The sequence below is a fragment of the Lates calcarifer genome, linkage group LG13 (assembly GCF_001640805.2).
Source record: "Lates calcarifer isolate ASB-BC8 linkage group LG13, TLL_Latcal_v3, whole genome shotgun sequence".
Lineage (NCBI taxonomy): Eukaryota > Metazoa > Chordata > Actinopteri > Centropomidae > Lates > Lates calcarifer.
In genome coordinates, this window is record NC_066845.1 from 770,590 (window position 1) to 790,411 (window position 19,822).

Consider the following 19,822-nt stretch of genomic DNA (forward strand, 5'->3'; position numbering starts at 1 on the left):
TGGCTGTTAAGGTTTATTTATTCCAGTGCTCCCCTGTGGATTTTTACATGCTTTTATCAGTGATGCTCATCAGAGATTTTCTTGTCTCTAGATGCAATTTACTTTCTTTTTCATCTTAAGTGATGTCAAAAACAAATCTCTATCATGTCAAACTCGATGTAAGAAAATAATCAATGAAAAAAATGAGTGTCTGCAAAAATGTTTCAAGGTAAATGAGGCATGAAAAGAAAAACATTTAAATATTTACGCATTCACAACACTGTCAGGGGACAAAGCATGTGATATTAGACAAAAATGTAAACACGGAAAGAGGAGGAAACACTGAAACACTGTGGCTGAACAGCAGCACTTTGGAACTGATGTGTGATTCTCTGCAGAGGGATGAGGAAGGAGAGCATGTTTTCCTCACTGATGCTGCTGTGCCTTGTCAGTTTGAGACGTAGTGTTGTGTCTGGTGCAGTTGGTCTGTGCTTACATTACTTGAAGTTGACACCTTTAACAGAACATCTCAAACACTGCAAACATCTCCAGGTGTTACAGTCAGACTCATATCGAGCCTCTCAGCTGTCCCAATGTAATTCATATGTAACTAGGGCTGCAACTATGAGCAGCTATTACTTTCACTTTTGATTAATTAGCTGGTTTTGTTTATAAGATGTCTGAAAATCTGGGGAAAATAGCTGTTTTATATTGCCACAGCCCACTTTGAAGATATTCAATGTACTGTCATACATAATGATAAAAACCTTTAAATGCTGACATTTGAGAAGCCAGATCCAGCAGTTTTGGGGTTTTGCTTGACATTTTGCTAAAGCGATTAATCTACGATCAAATGTATATTTTTCCGTCAATCAACAGGAATTAGGCGTGTTGAAAAACCACGAGACAAATGTCTACAAACCCTCACAACCTGCTGCTAGGTGCAGCCTGATGAGCTCTAAATACATTGCTAATGTAACAAAACTCATTTTTTATTTCACAATTAACACTGTAACACATGTAAATCACAAAATCATTATTGTGTTTAAAGTTAGGATGGTCTGCAAATATGACACATTACACCTATTTTATTGTCTTCCAACTGTGTGTGTCACATGATGATCATGCCTGTGGTAAAAGTTTAATTGGCTCAAGCTGAATAATAACCCTAAGCCTGCAGACCCCCTGGGCATACACGGGCATGAATTTCACCATGACTGCAGTCATTCATTATAGAAACCCCACGCCATCACCTACACATATCGTGTATGATCTGTGTGGGCGCTATCAGTCGGCCCCTTTCAACTGACATTTCATATTCCCACGTCCAGAATTCTTCAGGAAGTAATTGCGAGGCCATTCAGTGTTTTCTCATTGTCACAGCAAACAACATCACCTCACAGGAATCATTTTTACTGGCACAAATAATGACAATGGACAGTGGACACTTTATTCACTGCAGCCAATCTGTAACGTGCTTTGGTTTTTGTACAGTAAAACAATAAAATCTTTATTTTGGTAATTTTATCTTATACTAGTCTGAATATGAGACCTGGATTTTGGTTGCAGTAGCAAAGTGATGTTTTTTGACACCTTATTTTGCAGAATATAAGCATGTTTTCCTACAAAACCATCATTTTCACTGAACAAAGGAAGCAACAGTTCTCAGATATTAAATTTCTAAAACAAAAAGAATATTATAAATCACAGAATATTAGTCGACAAGGTTACAAATCTGCCCAGACATTCGATTCCAGCTCTTGCTACAGACTGAAATATTGAGCTTTGATTTGCATCTCTAATTTTGATGTTTTATTAAATATATTTTCAGTTTTATTACAGGCTCTTGGTATCTACATTTTCAGTGTCATCATAGCTGCTTTCTGTAAATTATAGGATTAGAATAGACTGTGAGAAGAGCAGTTTCTCCACTGAAATCCTCCAGTGTTTTAACAATGATTATACAGCAGACATGTTAAAGGTTCATTGCTCCTTCAGGCTTCATATTCTCTCTCTCTGTCTCTCTGCCTTACCTCATCTTTCAAGTGAAAATATCTGGCACACTGAGGTGGGTGGATGCAAGCAAGCAAACAGAGTCAGGCTGTTAAGAGTAAATCTATTTTGAAAAGAGACACCCAGAGTCCCATTAAAAACAACACTTCTTTAACTCTTGCTCTCTGTGTCTGTCCTTAGCCTCCAGATATCATAGGAATTTATAACTGTAATTATGTTTCCTTAATAACATGTTTGTCCCCCCTCCCACCCCCCTCAGATAATCAACCTACTTGCCAAGTGCACTTGCCAAAGCCTGCATGTTTGATGATGTTTGTTATATCCCTGTGTATTGTTCTTTTTTCCTTCTTGCTGATGTGTTTTGGGTCGGCGTTTGTTGTGTCTGCTGCGTCAACAGAGGTGTCTCCTGTTCCCAGCGAGACAGACACCCATGTACTTTACTTTGTTTTGCCTGCCGCCTCCTGTCTGCATCGCACAGCGTTGCATTGTGGGAAGGCTAACTAACTGCTCTTTTCCGAGTAAAGACAGCAGGCTGCCAGGTTGTGATGAGTGTGGCTACAGTCAAGCCTTGTTTAGCTCTCTCTGTCTGTTTTCTTTTTTTTTTCACTTTTTTGAAAACTTTGTGGGAGTCCCCCCCTCCCGCTGTGATCTCCTGAGGTTTTCAGAGGTCTGGTCTGGGCTGACTGGAGCATTTATGCACCTTGTGTTTCCTCCATTTCTCCCCTCTGGCTCGTTAAAGTCTAAATTCCACCGACAGCTTTGAAGTGTGTTGAATGTGTTTGTGTGTTTTTTCTTTTATTGTACATGGAGATATTTGCACTTGTTGCGCCTGCAAAGCAGATGTTTCTTAAGGAACAATGTTTTGCTCAGGCGTTTTCATGCAAGGACAATTTCATGCGTTTTCTTTTCTTTCCTTATAAATTCTGTGCATGTAGGGAAGGTGCGTTATCAGAGCCGCCTTCTCTGTCTCCAGTTCCAGTTACAAACCTCCAGTGATCTGGTGCGATACGATCCCACCACCTGCTGCTCTTCATCCAGAGCTCCACGGCCCCTGGGTGACGAAAAGAGGACAAAGACAGATAAATTTACTGTAGTCTGCAATCTTCTTGTCAAAGCAAAGTGAAAAAAGAGCAAAGCTGCCTTTAATCTGGCTGCTAAGCCCCGCAGTAGCATTTTCTCCTCCGCTTTTCAAAAGCTCCATTAAAGTGGTACCTGCCTGCCTTGCTCGGAGGGAGGTTGCCGGTTCAGGTGTTTATCTCTCCTCTCCGCTCCCCTCTTGCACACTTGCACCATCCTGTCTCGCCCTGAAAATATGAACAGTCTCATTACTGTCATGTTTACCTTTAACCTGTCATATAATCCAGCCCTTCATTCTGTCGGTGTGCATCGATGGAGTCTTCATCATGGAATGATTCAAACAACCATATTAATCTACTTACAGAGCTTAGGCACGATTGTGGCAAAAAAGGGGGGAAATATTGCACATGATTTATTACTGGTCTGAGAGAGTCTGAGGACTTTGTCTTCAAGTGTTGAGTCATCTGTCAAACATAGTTTCGCACGGCGGCGATCACAGCTGAGGCCAAAAACTCGCCGGTCACTTTGCGGTCAGCAAACGTGGGTGAAACGCAGGGAGCGGCCCTCTCTCTGCCAGTCTGTTTCACTTCATTTCCCCCATCTGCCCTGCCTTCTTGTGTACAACAATTCGTGTGGAATCTGAAACATGTCACACTTTTCCCCTTTAAAGCCTTTGTGCCTCACTTTTGCATAAACAGAAAGAATCTGTAGCATCTGTTGTGCATGTAAAGGAGCTTTCGTGCCAGCCAGAAAGTTAACATTGGCAACAGCTGGCATCTCAATGACGATGCATGTGTGTGGTCCTTATCAAGGTTACTCCAGTTCATGATGGCAGTTTTGAGTGATGCCCCTCTACACTGATGTTATAGATAATCAAATAGAATTGTATGTTAATTCATACCTCTTTTTTTTCATTTGCAGAACACCAATATTTTCCAAAATTGAATCATGACAGGCCAGTAAAAGTGTTTTTCTGTGTCTTGCTGCCAACACCTGGGTGCCAGTTGTTCACTAGTGGAACTTGCTGTCATCAGACGAGCTGGCGGCTTTCAACATTGAAATGTTTGAGCAGAAGAAAAGTCACACTACAAAGGAAAAGCTCCAGAGATATTCAGTTCTAGGACAGTGTTGTTACATAGAGTCAGGGGACATACTGCTCCTCTGTCCCTAAGCTTGTTGTCAAATTTTGCAGCAACCACAAAGCAAGACACGGTTGTTGCACACAAATAGACATGAAATGCTCCTGTGTGATATCGAACTTATGTAAATAACTTATAAATGTCTGCTCTCTGTTATCAGTGCGTCCGGAATCTGCATTACTGAGTTCTTTGCTAAATTGCATTTGCATTCATATTTGTATTTAGCAAAATAACTCAGCACAAGCACATTAAAGGGTGACTTTGCTGATTTTCAACAAGCTTTGTATATTAGAGTGTCTGTAGTATATGTAAATGAACAATGTGTGTTCATTTCAAGCATTGAACAAAAGCACGTCACCTGGCAAAACACTTCATCTGGCAGACTTTTCCTAGGAAATGAGTAGGTCAGGCAACATGGAGGGAAAGAAAACACTGTTCATTTTGATATACTTCTAACACTATAATGATACAAAGCTGGTTTAAAATCTGCAAAGTTGCCCGTAACTCTCCTGCTGTGGGCCTCCCCAAAGAAATTCACCATCATTTATTACTGTACGTCCTAAATTAAACAGCTGTTACCCCTTTATTCACCGTAATTCTAGTATTAAGATATCAGATGTGACCTCTGTCTCTAGTGATTTGATTTCCAGTTCCAAACATTTAAGTCATTTTCAGTTTACAAGACTGCAAGAAATGAAATTTAAAACAGGAAGCATCGATCACACTTTGATTTGTTTTTCTCAAAGATGGTTTGTACCTCATTTCATTTGCAGTTCAACTTGGAAATAGTAGATTCTTGATAAAGAACAAGAACGTTTTGTAATGTCACATGCTTTTGATTTTTGCATCCTTGTCGTGTCTCAAAGCAGCACTGACTGCTATTTTGGACACAGTCTTTGCTCTTGTCTCTTCTTAATGAGCTCCTTTGTACCCTATGGTTGGAAAACACCAATTCCAATTAGAGTGAAGAGCTTTGGGGGGAGATTTTTCATACTTGCAGTTGAAATTACTTTCAGATTGCGCCTTTACTTCTGTTTGTCAAATTCGTTTCACTCCAGAACATGGAAGTGAAAACAAGAGTAAGTCTGTTGGAATTGCAATGAAAAACAAATCACAAGTGGGATATAGACTGCTGGAGGCTTTGTTGGCACTTCCTGAGCTATTAGGTTGAATTTAAAGGTTTTACAGTGTTTAATGTTTTACTGTTTAATTCAGTGCACTGAGTTTTGAAAGACTGTGTAGTATTTGATGAATACACAGTGGATTGAGGGAGGTGAGCTGATATGTCTGACTTAAATTTGATCTGGAAAGGTGTCAACATCCATCTTCCATCTATCTGTCTGGTCTGTGATCCATCTGTGATCGTTGGCCTATTTGTGTCATGCATCCCCAAATCCTGACATTTTAATGTTCAGTGGTTCGTGATACAATAGGCTGCAACAACGGTCAAAACCAAGAGCGTATAAAAAAGTAAAATGAAAATTGAGATGTATAGTTGCTGCTTGTATCCTTTAATGAGAGCTCAACCAAAGTCTCTGACACTCACAGACTTTTTACTCATGTTCTAATATCACTTTGTGCTTTTATAGGTTAGTGTTGACCGTGTCTTTTATGTGGACCTAAGGTGTTGGACTGTCTGGAATGTCACCTCATACCAGTTTTTAAAAAAAAATATATATATATATATATATTTCCTGGCACATCAGAATTAGAAAATTTGATCTCTCACCTCACACTCACACACAGAGTCACACATGTAGAAAACAATATATCCCTAATCTGGTTCAACTTGTGCTCATATCTGACGGGGTACATTTTCTAGATTCCAGCTCTCTCTCACAATGACTCAAACGTCCCCGTCCCCTTCACCCCTTTTCCCCTCCCTTCTCCTCCTCCTCTCTGTTTCTTCAGATGCCAAATTGTTGGCTTGCCCATTGGAAATTCACACCAAAGCGTTCAAACACAGAACAGAATATTTGTGGAGTGTGTCACCAAAGATTGGTCTTTGGGGGCAGGTCTATGAGGCAAAATCTTAATCACAAACATGATTATAAAGCTTGAACAACTCTGTGGAAGCCATGACACAAAGAAATGCTCAAACTCCAACGCCCACTGGGACTGATCCCTGCAGTGGATCCAGCGGGAAAGATGGATGCAACGATCGAAATGAAAAAAAGTCGCTTGTTGTATTAGGAAATGCTAATAGCCAGCATGTGATGCAGATTGCATCTGAGTTCTGTAACTGACTTTTTTTTTCACCCTCCTCTTGTCTCTCTGCAGTGCCTGGGAACCTGGGCTGCTTCAAAGACAGCGGTGACCCACCCACGCTGTCGGGCACCAGTGAGACGTCCAACAAACTCACCATCCAAAACTGCATCAGCTTCTGTAGGAAGCAGAGATACAAGGTAAGGTTTGAAAGTAAAGTAGAAATGTAAGAAGAAAACTTGGAACCCAGGAGATGTTCAGCATTATATTTGAACTGGGATTAAAGCTGGCAGTTTCTGTGGGAGAAAACATTCCAAAACATTAAAAACAAAATGAGGAAGAAAGACTGAAATGTAGGTTGTGCGTCCTCAAATGTTCTGATGTCTCCTCTCATTTGATGAAAAACTGTCCAGTCAGTTGGCTGTGCCTTTTAAAAAATGGACATGAGCAGGCTCTTGCAATAGTCGAGCTTTTATATAAATCATCTGCCATTTACGGGCAGTTTCCTGACAATTATCACCATCATGCCAAGAGTAGTCTATACCCTCTTTATTCAGCCATCAAACGTCTTGTTTCAAACCAACCAGTGGATGACTAATCATCACAGCAATCAAGGCTGATAGCTGGAAATGAACGGTTATTAGATTTGTGGGCACTTCCTCTTCAATGTGTTTTTTCTCATCTCTGTATCTGGCATGCCCATTGTCCCAGCTATAAACAGTGCCAGGTGTTCATTTTCTGTCTCAGCAGATCCGGTTCAGCTCCGTCTGCATTGACAGGTACTGACAGCTCCTCCCTCCCCTCTCAATAGAGCAGATGTTACAGGATGGTTGTGGCAGATTGGCATCATCTGCCTACCCTTGGACTGTCACTGTCCTTAATGCGCATGTGAAGCGTCAGCACTTGGAAGTACGGGTCCCATGTGACTTCTTGACAAAGAGCATGCCTGATGAGTGAGACAGCAATCCATCGCTTGTTTGCTCCACCAGAAGTATTCACATTGGTGTTCTCAAACGTTACTTCATCAGATAGAATAATGCAACAAGGACGTAGCTTGATACATCTTGGCGGGAGAAGAAGCTCTATAAATTCCTATTCCATGAGAAAAGACGCAGAGTGGGAAATGATGCAGTACCTTCAGTTGTGTGAATTCATTTAGGGCCTGAAAATTGGACAATGGTGTCCCTTTGAGCGAAGGACAATAGTTCTTTTGAGAACAAGAAGCCAATGGTGGCGAGGTCAAAATGTGTCAAGGTTTTTTGACGTTCCACATTCCTGCTTCGACGCTTTCAGGAACAGTTTACTAACAGTTTTGATTTGAAAGATAGATAGGTGCTATTTCTGTAAGGTTTATTCTCTACACCCTGAGTGCAGCTGTGTGTTTGAAAGGAGGCCTCTAATCAGCTGAGAGGTTGTGGTTATCCAGACTCAGATTACAGCATCTTGTAATCATGAGAGAAAGAGCAATTAGGGCACTTTAGACTCAAGTCACTTTAATTTCAAAGAGAGAAGGAGCTGAATGTAGTGAACTGTTTACTGAGTGTTTACACAACTTCACATAAAGCTCATATGAGAAACACAACCTATAAAGCTGTTTTATTTGAATGTATTATGCATTTGCAAACGTATTTTATTTTCATGCAAAGTTGTTCATGTATAATTTTAAGAGAAAAGTAGAATATAATAGTTGAATATTTTTAAGGAAGAGAGAATAGGCAAAATTTTCATGTTTCTTCCACAAAACATGTTGTCTCAGTCATCAGAGTGAGTCCCACAGCGTTTTCCTCACCGACACCCATGCCAAATGGATTTATAATGAATAGCATTATGGGAAGCGTTACCCAAAGTTTGTTTTGAATTGCTGATGCAGTGATTTGCATAACTCCTTTTGTGTCTCGCAGCTTGCCGGTATGGAGTCAGGATATGCCTGTTTCTGTGGCAACGAAGTGGACCTGCATGACCACGGCGAATCGCCCAGTATGGAGTGTAACCACGTTTGCTTCGGCGACCACACCCAGCCCTGCGGCGGAGACGGCTGGGTCATCATCTTCGACAGTGAGTGTGGTCTGGTGTCGCTTTCTGTGATCTTTTCTACATCTGTATGTGTGGTCATAATCCTTCCTGCTCTTACTATTAGTCCCTGTAGTTTACTTAAGCCTGAGACGAGAACCGGTCTGTCACCGCTTTTGTTAACACCTCCCATCAGATACATCCAAGAACAAATTTAAACTTCACTAACGTCACTAAGACTCCTCCTTTCCTCACAAGGAACTGCTATCAGACCTTGTTACGACCCCACAAGCTCATGGTGTGAAAAGGGAGGTAACATAAAACCAGTTGTTAGTGGTAAGAGTGAGTTAGATATTAACAGAGCTCAGAATTAGTCAACAAACACAAAAAGGTGAGGCAATACTTAATGCTGTTATCTCCTAATTAAAACCAAAAGTGGAAATAAAAACCTCACTGTCTGAATTTACTTATGAAAACCAAAGCACAACGTGACAGCAGCCCTGCACCTAGTGATTCACGAGTGCCTTGAATAATACTAGTTCCTGGGAGTTAATACAATGATTAACATTATACAATGATCAGCTACTATCAACACTAACAACAGACACGTTCAGTTACAGCTGCACAGACTGCCAGGTTACGTAGGTTCATGTTATCAAATTGCATTGAAGGATTGATGGACCTGGACTTGGAGCCACAGGCAGGAAGCGGCTCCCAGCTGGAGCCAATTGTGCACATCCCAATTATCATACACAAAACTACAAGAAAGAGTTAAACACACAGGGTTGGCCACAGCCCTTACAGACTTACAGCATCCCACACTATTGAATATTTATAGTTAGATTTACAGTTTAGAATCTTTTACATATTAAATACCTGTTGGTCGTAAAGCTGCACTTAACCAAAACATTTCAATTTGTGATTCGCTACTTGAAGTTTTGAAAGAACTTTGAAATAAATTATGCAAATATCCAACCCTCTCTCTCCCAGGACCAATTCTGATACCTTACATCATTGATACCAACTACTGGTCTGATACTTCTGCTTTTCCCATATTGAAAGTCTGTATACTTGACCGCATGGAACTCATTGCATTCATTTTTATGTAAGTTAGTATTAGGTCAGTCATTGGTGTGGCAATGAAAACTGTCTGCGGCCAGCTGTGACCAAAGCAATGTAACAGATAATGGAAACACTGAATTCTGTGACAACGCCGACAAAGAAACAGTTTTTAATGTGGATCAGTCACGTAATGGCTCATAGCTGATTCACTTAATGAAGTCAGCATCAAGGCTGATACCAGTTGCTGTGTCAGATCGGGACGTCCCCATTCACTAGCATGAAAGCATTTGATATGATGTCTGCTATCAAAGTGCTCACAAGACCAAAAATAAACCATAACATATTAATGGAATGAACAATATTTACAGTTTTCTCCTCTTTTTTTGTGCTTGTTCCTCCAGCCCGGGTAGGGGCCTGCGGTGGGAACTACACCGATCCATCAGGAGTAATCTACTCCCCTGACTTCCCTGACAAGTACGGGGCTGGCCGCGTGTGCTACTGGACCATCCAGGTCCCTGGATCCTCCGCCATCCTCTTCAACTTCACCTTCTTTGACATTTCCGATCAGACAGACATGGTGGAGCTTCTGGACGGCTACACCAACCAGGTGGTGGCACGCTTTGACTGGCGCAGCCCGCCACGGGAGCTGGTGAACATCACAGGCGACTTTGTCATACTCTACTTCTACTCAGACCGTACCAACCAGGCCCAGGGATTCGCACTGCTTTACCAAGGTAGGAATTCACTGGCTTTTGTGACATTTCTTGTGCACTGAAAGAACTCACTCACTCAGTGTCACGTCTCAGTTCTAGCAACTAGCCTGAACTTGTCTGAACCACAGGACCCCCCTCAAACCCACCACATTTGCATCATCAGGTGTGTGCTGGGTTGCTGTCTCCATGATGGAGATTTGCATGGCAGCCCTGCTTTAGTAGACTAACGCCTGTTAGCTCTGCGAGGCAGTTGTCACGCCATTGGCAGGCCCCCTTTCCCTTTTCATTTGGTAGTCAATGTCTCACAGCCCCGGGTGATACTGCATATTTAAATAATGTTTTGTTTTTCTAGGAACTCACTCTCTTATCAAACTGCAGCAGGCTGCTTTGCTTCTCTGGAGTGTGTTCCTTGGTGAATTGCACAGCGAGTTTTTATGCCACCTACATACAAAATACTGTGATACTATGCATTGTGCCTTCTGATGCCACGATTTCACTGTAGAGCAGATGTACAGCCGTGAAACTGTAGTGCACGGAAAGTTGAAGACCTCACAGAAAATTATTTAATTTCTCAAGACTAATGTGGATAATGTGTAAAGCCCACTGTGGAGAAAGAAAAACTCTCCTCTGTTGCTTTCATAGTCTCTCCTCTCACGACAAGTCTCTGCATGAATGTTCTGAATGCACTGAAAGTGATTTAATAGATTAATTTCTGGTGACATGAGTGAAGCACACCCTGTTATAATTCAGCGTAGGTGACATTCAAGCTCACAGCCAGCCAGAGTGAGAGGCAATCTGTTCCTGCTCCTCCCTCTCTGCCTCCATCTCTAATCCTGCGTCATTTTTCTCGCCCGGTGGTGTTACAGTAAAAACAATATCAGAAAGGTCCAAATCCTCTGACCTCTGGACAGGCTCGATCCTTTCTGCTCACGTCTCGGCTGTTGTTTTTTTCCGTGAGGCATCGTTCCAGCAAGAAAGAATCTGTGTTGAAAAGGTCACCTCCTGAAGTAACAGGTTTTTATACAGAGAGATACAGAGAAAAACAGAGAGGTACAAAGAGTAAGACAGACACTGGAAGAGAAGCAACATTTAGGCTGCACACCAGAACTGCTAAATACAGCTAATATCTCCTGTGTGGCAGGCTGCGTGGTCGAAACAGTAATTTCAGAATAAGCACTTTCAGATGACGGTGGCAGAGTGTTTCAGGCAGCTGAGCCCGGGTTTGAAGCATGGTATTTTGTTTGCAAATGGGGAACATGTGGGAAGTTCTGGGAACATCATAGTCAGGTTGAGCTATTATGTGAAAAGAAACATCCAACCACCATTCATGGAAGAGTGGAACAGGCCTGGATCAAATAGTATTTGGAAGTAGTTCTGGGTGTTTGATTTAAACTGCGGGGGGACTCAAGATGGCTGTGGCTTACCTTTTAGATTGGAGCGCAGCATGTCAGTCATTCAGAACATTTCCTCTGAAGACCTGTTCACAAAGCTGCTGAGAACAACCTCTAGTAAAAAAGCAAGAGATCTTCTTATACATATATGGACAGATGGACAAAGCGAGTTACAAACACCACAGCATGGTAACATTTTTTGGACAAATCTTCATCTTAGTTCATCTTAGAATAGTTATGACTAAGTTCCTCAGTGCTGAAAACTGTAATGGACAGTTGTGTAAACTATCATCAGCTGAGTTGTTGGACAGTTTTGGTTTGTTGGTGAATGGATCTGCCATCAAAATATGCTTACAGGAGTTTGTTATCCTTGTATTTTCCCAAAACATGAGGGATTGTGAGCAGGTCCTTGTGAAGTAGAAGTCCTTTCATCTGTTTCTAACTCCTCTCAGATTTTAGCACGAAAAGGCTCCAAGAGAACAATTATTCTTAGACAAAAGTATTGTATTTTTTTAGACAAAAGTATTGTATTGGACTGACATCCACCTTATTTTTAGGAGTCTCAACTAATTCTGGCCAATTAGGAGCAACTTTTAGCCTCAGGGTGTTTTGTGAATACAGCCTCAAGCTTAGAATTTTATTGTATTGATCTGGGATCACTGATATCTTAATTATCTCTTCTTCCTACCCACTTAGGAGCATCTGAAGGAGACATGAATTTAAACATCTCTATTCTTTGAAGGAAAATAATAAAAACATGATGAGTACAGTCACAGATTGCTGATACATTTCTCAGATGTTTTTCTTCACTAAACCTTAGTGCAAATTAAGACATAAGAATAACAATGAAAGATTCAAGTGAGACACATAAATATCAGCATGAGACCTTCCACACTTTGTTTCTCAGATGCAGCATTTCAGAAGTAGAGGAAGAAAAAAAATTTCAAAATCACACAGTGATTTTAAATAAATCACATCTATGTTTAGGAGAAGTAAATGAAAGGCAGAGGAGATCTTATTTAGGATATTGCTTTCCTCTGGGAACACATAAATGAGTTGAAATAGTCCATGCTCTCTGGCACTGTTGTTTTATGAAGCAAACTCTGCCCATCTGGTGCTGTAAGCAGGTTAAAACAAACAGAATTTATTGCAAACACTTTTTGAATCATGTCTGGAGCGGACGGAGAAGCTCTCAGCACCACAAGTTTACAGCACGCTTGAGTGTTTTTGCAGAGTCGATCTGTTTCTTGATGAACGTAGAAAATATTTAATAGTCACTCGTGACTCTTCTGTATATACTTTCAACAACATGATCAACATGACGTGTCCTATGACTGTGTGCTTGCTGCAACAGCCCTGTTTACCCACAGGAATGATTAAAGGGGTGTTAAATGACATATGTCCTCAACTCGTAGAAATTGCAACAACATGGCACAGCTTTTCCTCCTCCGTCTCTCTGGCACAGGATGCACCCCTCAGCACTCCCCTGCCTGAGTGCTATGAAAGCTTATACATAGAAAAAGTCACATTTTAAAGAGGTGATATATCACATCGCAGAGAACTGCAGTGGTGTTCTAACTAGGGCTGTTCAGTATGGCTGGAGCAAAGTAACATTAGTAATGTTAATAAAATGGAAAGTCTGACTTTATTTCTTAGACTGAGAAATTATATGTTGCAGGACTGGACAAAATGAATGATATATTTGTTGCTGCACTGCTCAAGGATAATCATATGCAAATGGTGCAGAGTTACACACAAGTCTTGCTGCTGTAGGGGGATGTGATGGTGCCTGGCAACAGTGTTGTTTGTTTTGTTGTTACTGAAAAATGAAGTATTTAATTTAAGTAGAAAAATAACAATTTTCAAATATCAGTATATGTAACACAATCAAAGTCACATGTGACCTCCCTGTATGCGTTGTATCAGAGAGAACTCAGTGTCTTAAACATGACTAGGAGTTTCCAGCAATGCTGGCAGCGTGAGGCTGTGTTTGCTAACAGCATGCTTCACAGGTGTTTGGTCATAAATAAAAGTACCTGACCTGATGATGACACCAGATGGAAAGTCAGGGGGGTCACCAAAGTGATTATAACTCAACCTAAGGGTCGTGAAAAAGTATGTGCCAAATATGGAAAGTCATTCAGTTGTTGAGAGTAGTTTAACAACTAATTTTGTTCATTTTTGATTAAAAATTACTTTGAATCATGAATTTAAACAACAGGATTATCATCATGATGAAATTGTTTTGGTAATCAATAGCCAATAATATGGAGATATTGCCCCACCCAACATTAATCCTACAACTCTATTACTGTTGTAATATTATTGTACTTGATATCGATCTTTTTGGCTTGAGAACACACTTTTTGCTGTTGAAGTTGCTCAAGCACAGTATCATCATCTATCGCTGAGCAGATGAAAATGCCAGCATACCGTATGTGTGTGCACGTGTGAGCGTTTTGGAAGGGTTGGGGTTTTTGGAAATGCCAGTGGCTCGAGATAATTTAGCTTCAAAACAGAACCAGAAATCTCTGTACCTGACAAAGTAATGTTTGGGTCACCAGCACTGATCAGCAACAAAGGTCTGTTTCTGCTGTAGGGCAGTGAACCTATTGGTTTTAAAGTTCAGTAGATTCTGATCTAATCTAATGTTGGCATATTGATAGCATGAAAAAGAAGATTCATCTGCCTATGAACCTGTGTAAATGATTTATTCTTGTTTCTGCAGCACTAAGAAGCCAAGACACCAGAACGACAGATGCTGAACGAGATGATGAGGATGAAGGAGAGGAAGTCTCCAGCACGGCGGGGCCTCAGCTGGCTGGCGGCGTCACTGAGAGAGCCAACAGCACCTCCTAATGGACGTTCCTCCCAGATCCTTTACGTGATCACGTCCAGCCCCGGTAAACCGGAGCACAACATGCCAGGTCAGTGGGCTGGACGCGGCGAGACCACCGGCCACAGCGCTAGTATGTCAACACCCGTGATACACTGCACCTACTGCACCTCTCTCTACCTCTGCTGGGACGTTGTGTGATGTTTTTTGACTAAAGCTCCCACTTAGCATGACCTGGTTTCTCTGAAAGTATTAAAATCATCTTAGTCTGTTGAGATGCTTCTGGAAGCTCTGGCTCGCAGTGACTTCCTATGATCGTACATTGAAGTAATGCTATGTGACGCTCTTGTTTTTTCCTGTCGGTGACTCATAAGTGAAGTTACTTTGGGTCTCCCTGCTGATCACAATCAGGCCTCTTGTCAAAGCTATGCAGGGTTGACTGACGTGTTGTGTTCTTTTTTACTTCCTTCAAACATTATTCTTTCCAAACTCTGAGCGCTCTGTCTCAAAGGGCTATCTGATGTATTTCCCAACCAGAAGAGAACAGATGTGCATTGATAATGCATCACCATTTCTTGACAATTTGCTGGCTGAACACAGTTAACAGGTGTGCCAGCAGTGCTTGAATAATTCTTTGCTTACTAATCCTTTCAGTCTGCTTCAGTTTGTTTTCATTACCGCAATACAATGTCTGATGTCTTGTTACTGTGCTCCCTCTCTGCAGTGTGGACCATCTACGCTCTGGCTGCTCTCCTCATACTGACTGTCATAGCCATGGTAGCGAAGCTGCTGCTGCATATCACAGTCAAGTAAGTATGAGAATGTTCGAGGTGTGCATGATCAACCAAGCGTCAAATGTTGAGTCGTTCGTCTGCAGTGTTATGTTTTGTTTATGTCGTGACTGGAAAAAGATGAAAGAACAACATGACATTCACATTCTGTTTAAAGTCCCTCTGTGACGAATTTTTACGTCATTGTTGCATCTTAGAAATTCCTCTGACGCCAGAGCTTTTTGTTTATGGAAAAAGGAGACATTGGCAGTGCAAGTTAGTGCGGTCTATGTGCTTTCAGCTCTTTAAAGATTAACTGCACCCATTCTGATAGTCCTGTTTGTATTGCCAACTAGTGGTCACAACATGCTCCATTGCTTTGTTTTTCATCTTTACAAAATGTAATCAGGAGTTCCTCCTTAATAATTGGCGTGTACTCCTGTCAGCCACAGTTTCTGTTTTGATACAACTGAATTTAATTAAATTGTGAAGCCAGATATTTTCCAATTCTGCACAGATGGGAAATTCAGACATCCCCGCACAGCAGTATAATTGATTTGGGTGCTGGTTAGGCAAAGTGAGAGAATCACAATAAAAGAAAGGGCTTGCCACACACCAAACTTTGTCAATTTGTTTAAACATTTTAAAGATTGCAAACAGACCATTTCTTTCTTTTCTGCAAGTGGAAATGGTAAGCTTCCACTTGCACAAAATGTTGTATTAAAGAAGTTATAAGTTGGTCCAAAGCCAAGTTTTTGTTTTTTGTTTTTTTCTCTATATTTGATTCCTAAACATTCTGTAGGCACTTTTTACCTTTTTGCCAAATGGTGCAATATCAAATGAAACACAAGATAATAAAGCCTGTAAAAGCGTTATATACATCTACTGCCATTAGTTTGTGTTTATAATAAGCCAGGCATGGTATGAGTGGAACATTAGGAATACACATTTAGAGAGGAATGTGACACCCCTTCTAAATTACCTTCTTTCTTTAACCCCTTGCCGTTATTCTTTATCTTATCCCTCCCTCTATCTCTTCTCTGTTTCTTCTCCCCACCTCTTAATTTTCCCTCACAGGTCCCCTAACCTCCCGACAGTCAGCGGTTCAGACAGCTGCAGCCAGAGCACAGCGTCCTCCGAGCCCTGGATCATCCTGTACCGGCCCTCCACCATCTCACTCTTCAAGAAGAAGCTAAAGAACCACCACGGCGACCTCAGCCCCCTGGTGGGCAACTAGTTCCACTGCTACGCTCCAACCGTTAACCAAACGCTACCGCCACTCACAACTATTCTGTACAAAGGCCATCAGATGCCAGGCCCTCAGACAATGAAACTCTATGAGGCGCTACGCTAACAAGCCAACAACTGAGTGGCTAATGACAACTGACTGAGTGACTGCTACTAAATGGCCCGTGGGCTGAAGTGGTTGGGCCCTCCCATCCTGCTTAGCACCAAAGAGGAGGGGGACAGGCAGGGCTGTCAGTGACCGCAGTGTGGGAGAGGAGGGCAGAGGACTGGATGGAAGAAAATCTGCAGCTCTGACAAAGATACAAGGACGCATTTAACATGCGGGAGGCTTCTCCGGTTCAGAGAGGCTCCATTTCAATCACCCACGGATGTCCCTAACAATCAACATACCTCCAAAAACCCTTCCCGACTGCAGGCTCACCAGTAAAAACACAGCACAGCTGGTGCAGAACAACGGCTAACTTCACTGTCTGTGTTCAGTGTAGGAAACAGGAAGGTTTACTTCTTCCTGCTGCTTCAGAGTCACAGTGGCAATCGAATCGTCATCAGTATCAAGGAGAGGATGAAGAAATGGAGTCTTTGGTACACATACACACATGCTGTAACACTTAACAGCTTAACTGTTTTATATAACTCTTCTAACTGCCTCATACAGACGATGAACACTTGCAGCCAAAAACCAGAATCCACCCATACAAAAAGTTGTGTATTTATTTGTCTTCTTGATTCTGTATGCAAAGTGCTAATGTTTCTTTTTGATGTGTTGTACGTGAAAACTAGCTTTCTGAGGAAAGGGAATCGGGACATGGAGATGTCACACGGAAGATAGATATCACACCACTTTGGGGATGAATCACTCACCGTAAAATGGAAAGATCAGAGAGAAAGAGAGCATGCTCGCCCACTCATTCTCTCGGCGCTCGTGTGGATTTGGGTGGAGAGGAGAAGTGGGGTGGGGGGAGCAGGGTGGTGAGGCAGCTTGCAGACAAACTGCCATTTAGGGAGGCTTGGGAAGATCTGAGGGCTTTTTCTGCTCGGTTGTGGGTGGGAGTCTTTCCGGTTTGATGGTGTTCAAGTGCCTTAAGGATCTCCTCTTCCCTTGTCTCAGATTCCTCACATCTGTTTCTTTCACAAAGCAGACTGGGGTCCTTCACAAGAGTCTGCACTTCTTCAAAATCAGCGCGGATGTGAAGAGTTTCATTCCAAAATAGGATCTTCACCACTTAAATGTAAAGTAAAAAAATGATGCCACATCTTGTACAGTGATTGAAAGCGTTAAATCTTAGTCTTTTTGACCATAGTACACTCAACTGAACACCTCTCCAGACTGGATCTTTTATGTTTTTGATGATTGATGACGATTTGTTTTTTTGTTGTTGGTTTTGTTTTTCCAAAATGAACATAGAGTCTTTTGGAATAGAACTCTTCATGTAGTAACAGACAAGGCTTTAAAAGAAAGTGTTTGTTTCTAATTTCTGTCTATGCTCTTACGTGTAGTCGTGGACATTTACTGAACATATTGTTCACATTAAGTTGTCTTTTGATTACGGGGGGGGTGAATATTGTTGTACATTACATTATGTAATTCAGTGTGGGAATGATGATATTTATGTCCGCTCTTTCATTTTGTGTCTAGGCAAAGCATTTGAGAGACCCGTCAAAGTACTTTTTGTACTCGCTCAGCAACTTAGCTCAAAAGTGGAATGCATTTCTTCTCTCCTTAGACGACAGTAAATTGCTAAAATCACAAGACACGGTAGATCCCAAAGCTTTTATGTGTCACCTTGATTTCAGGCCAAAAGGTTGAGCGCAAATAATACACGCAGACAGAAATATAACCAAAAGCACTCGTTGGTACTTTGCACAAACTGGCAGCAGGTTTGCAGCTGTGACGGTTTCTGTGCATTGTGACATTTAAACTACTTGTGAAAGGTCAAAGTCTACTAGTCTGCCACTGGCATAGCAATTGACCTTTCCTGCTGTGGGACTGGATGTTAGCGTTGGCTTCTGCAGATGGTCACCCCAAAAATCTTCTAATTGCAGTCAGGATAAACACAAAACGTCAATGCACTTAAATTTGCTTCTGCTTACTAGAGGAAACAATACTTATTCACTTTTGCATTTGGTTTGAGCAGCAACCTGAGCACTTGAGAGAAAAGGTTATATTTCACACACAGTACAGCATCATAGTGACATTCAAGTCAAAAGATTTATAACAGTCGAGAATCAGACAGGATTTGAAACCCCATAAAAAGATGAAGAACCTTTCTTTCCCAGTCAGAAGTTTGTAGAAATGGGACCATGCTATATTCTGCCTGTCTGCTCAACTGTAACTCATGTTAATTATTGCAAGGCAAGAGCACATGCCCCTGGGTCTGTGATGTTCAGAGCAGACCATGCGTAGAGAGAGCGAGAAAAGAGAGCATAGATGTGAGAGCGATGGGAAATTAATGTGCGTTCAAATCAAACACAAGCTAACGAAATCTGACAGTTAAAATCTAACAAGGGCATATTTGTTTAGATAGCCTGGTGAATTATGCAAACTCACATTTTCTGTCCCATCCTCCAGTCAATTGGAAAATTCCACGCTATCTTCTGAGTGGTGGAAATGGTCTTTTCCCAAACTGTAGTCGACGTGAATGTCCTGTAGTGCTCGATGACGTGAAAACATTCACAAGAAGCCCTGTGGGAAATGATCAGGAAGGGCCAAAACATTGTTTTCATGAAATTGTAAATAGCAAAATAGTGAAATTTTTAATTTATACAGTAAATTATTGTTATTTTGTATGTGAATGGGATATAATCTATCTTTTGTATAAGTGAAGTACCTTTGTAGTTTTATTTAATGTGTCCTGGTTGCAAAATAAACACTGTATGCATGTTTCTTAAGCCTATGTTGTGCTTGTACTTTTGTTTTGCTCCGTCCTTTTAGTAAAACACTACTTAATTGTGCATCAAACAAAATATTAAATACCCGAGTTGCTGAGAGGCATATGGGCCACAAATACCAGATCAAGCTAATCCCGTTCACTCTTTCCATTTGAAACCCTTTTGTGCTTTGTGTGTGAAAATCAAAAGGTGCAATGTGATTTTCTAAAATCTGTTTGGCTTAAAGAGATTCAGGCTTCAGTGTTTGCACGGTGGGACATCTGCACCCTCCATTTTTTTTTTTTTTTTTTTTTTTTTTTTTGGAGGCGAAATACTTATCAGATATGTGAAATGACTCCCAGACTGTTTGGAGATGCACACACACGGAGGGAGGATTTGGAGTGCCATGTGTAACCCATTGGCTCCCCTCCGGTATGAGGTCAAGCATGCAACCTGCACATTTTAGAGGGAACAGCAGGAGTCCAGCTTTACAACTGGAACACCATGAAAA

The 19,822-nt window shown here is 41.4% G+C and overlaps 1 protein-coding gene across 1 annotated transcript in view; it reads left to right on the top strand.

Annotated features, from left to right (window-relative positions):
* The window catches only part of kremen1 (kringle containing transmembrane protein 1), a 56,904-nt gene extending 37,567 nt beyond the window's left edge, over window positions 1-19,337 (top strand). The window contains 7 exon segments of the mRNA XM_018702525.2: window positions 6,489-6,613; window positions 8,315-8,468; window positions 9,887-10,219; window positions 14,318-14,445; window positions 14,447-14,558; window positions 15,150-15,234; window positions 16,273-19,337. Coding sequence (XP_018558041.1) covers window positions 6,489-6,613; window positions 8,315-8,468; window positions 9,887-10,219; window positions 14,318-14,445; window positions 14,447-14,558; window positions 15,150-15,234; window positions 16,273-16,432 — 1,097 coding nt within the window. The 3' untranslated portion in view covers window positions 16,433-19,337.
* The last annotated feature ends 485 nt before the right edge of the window (window positions 19,338-19,822 follow it).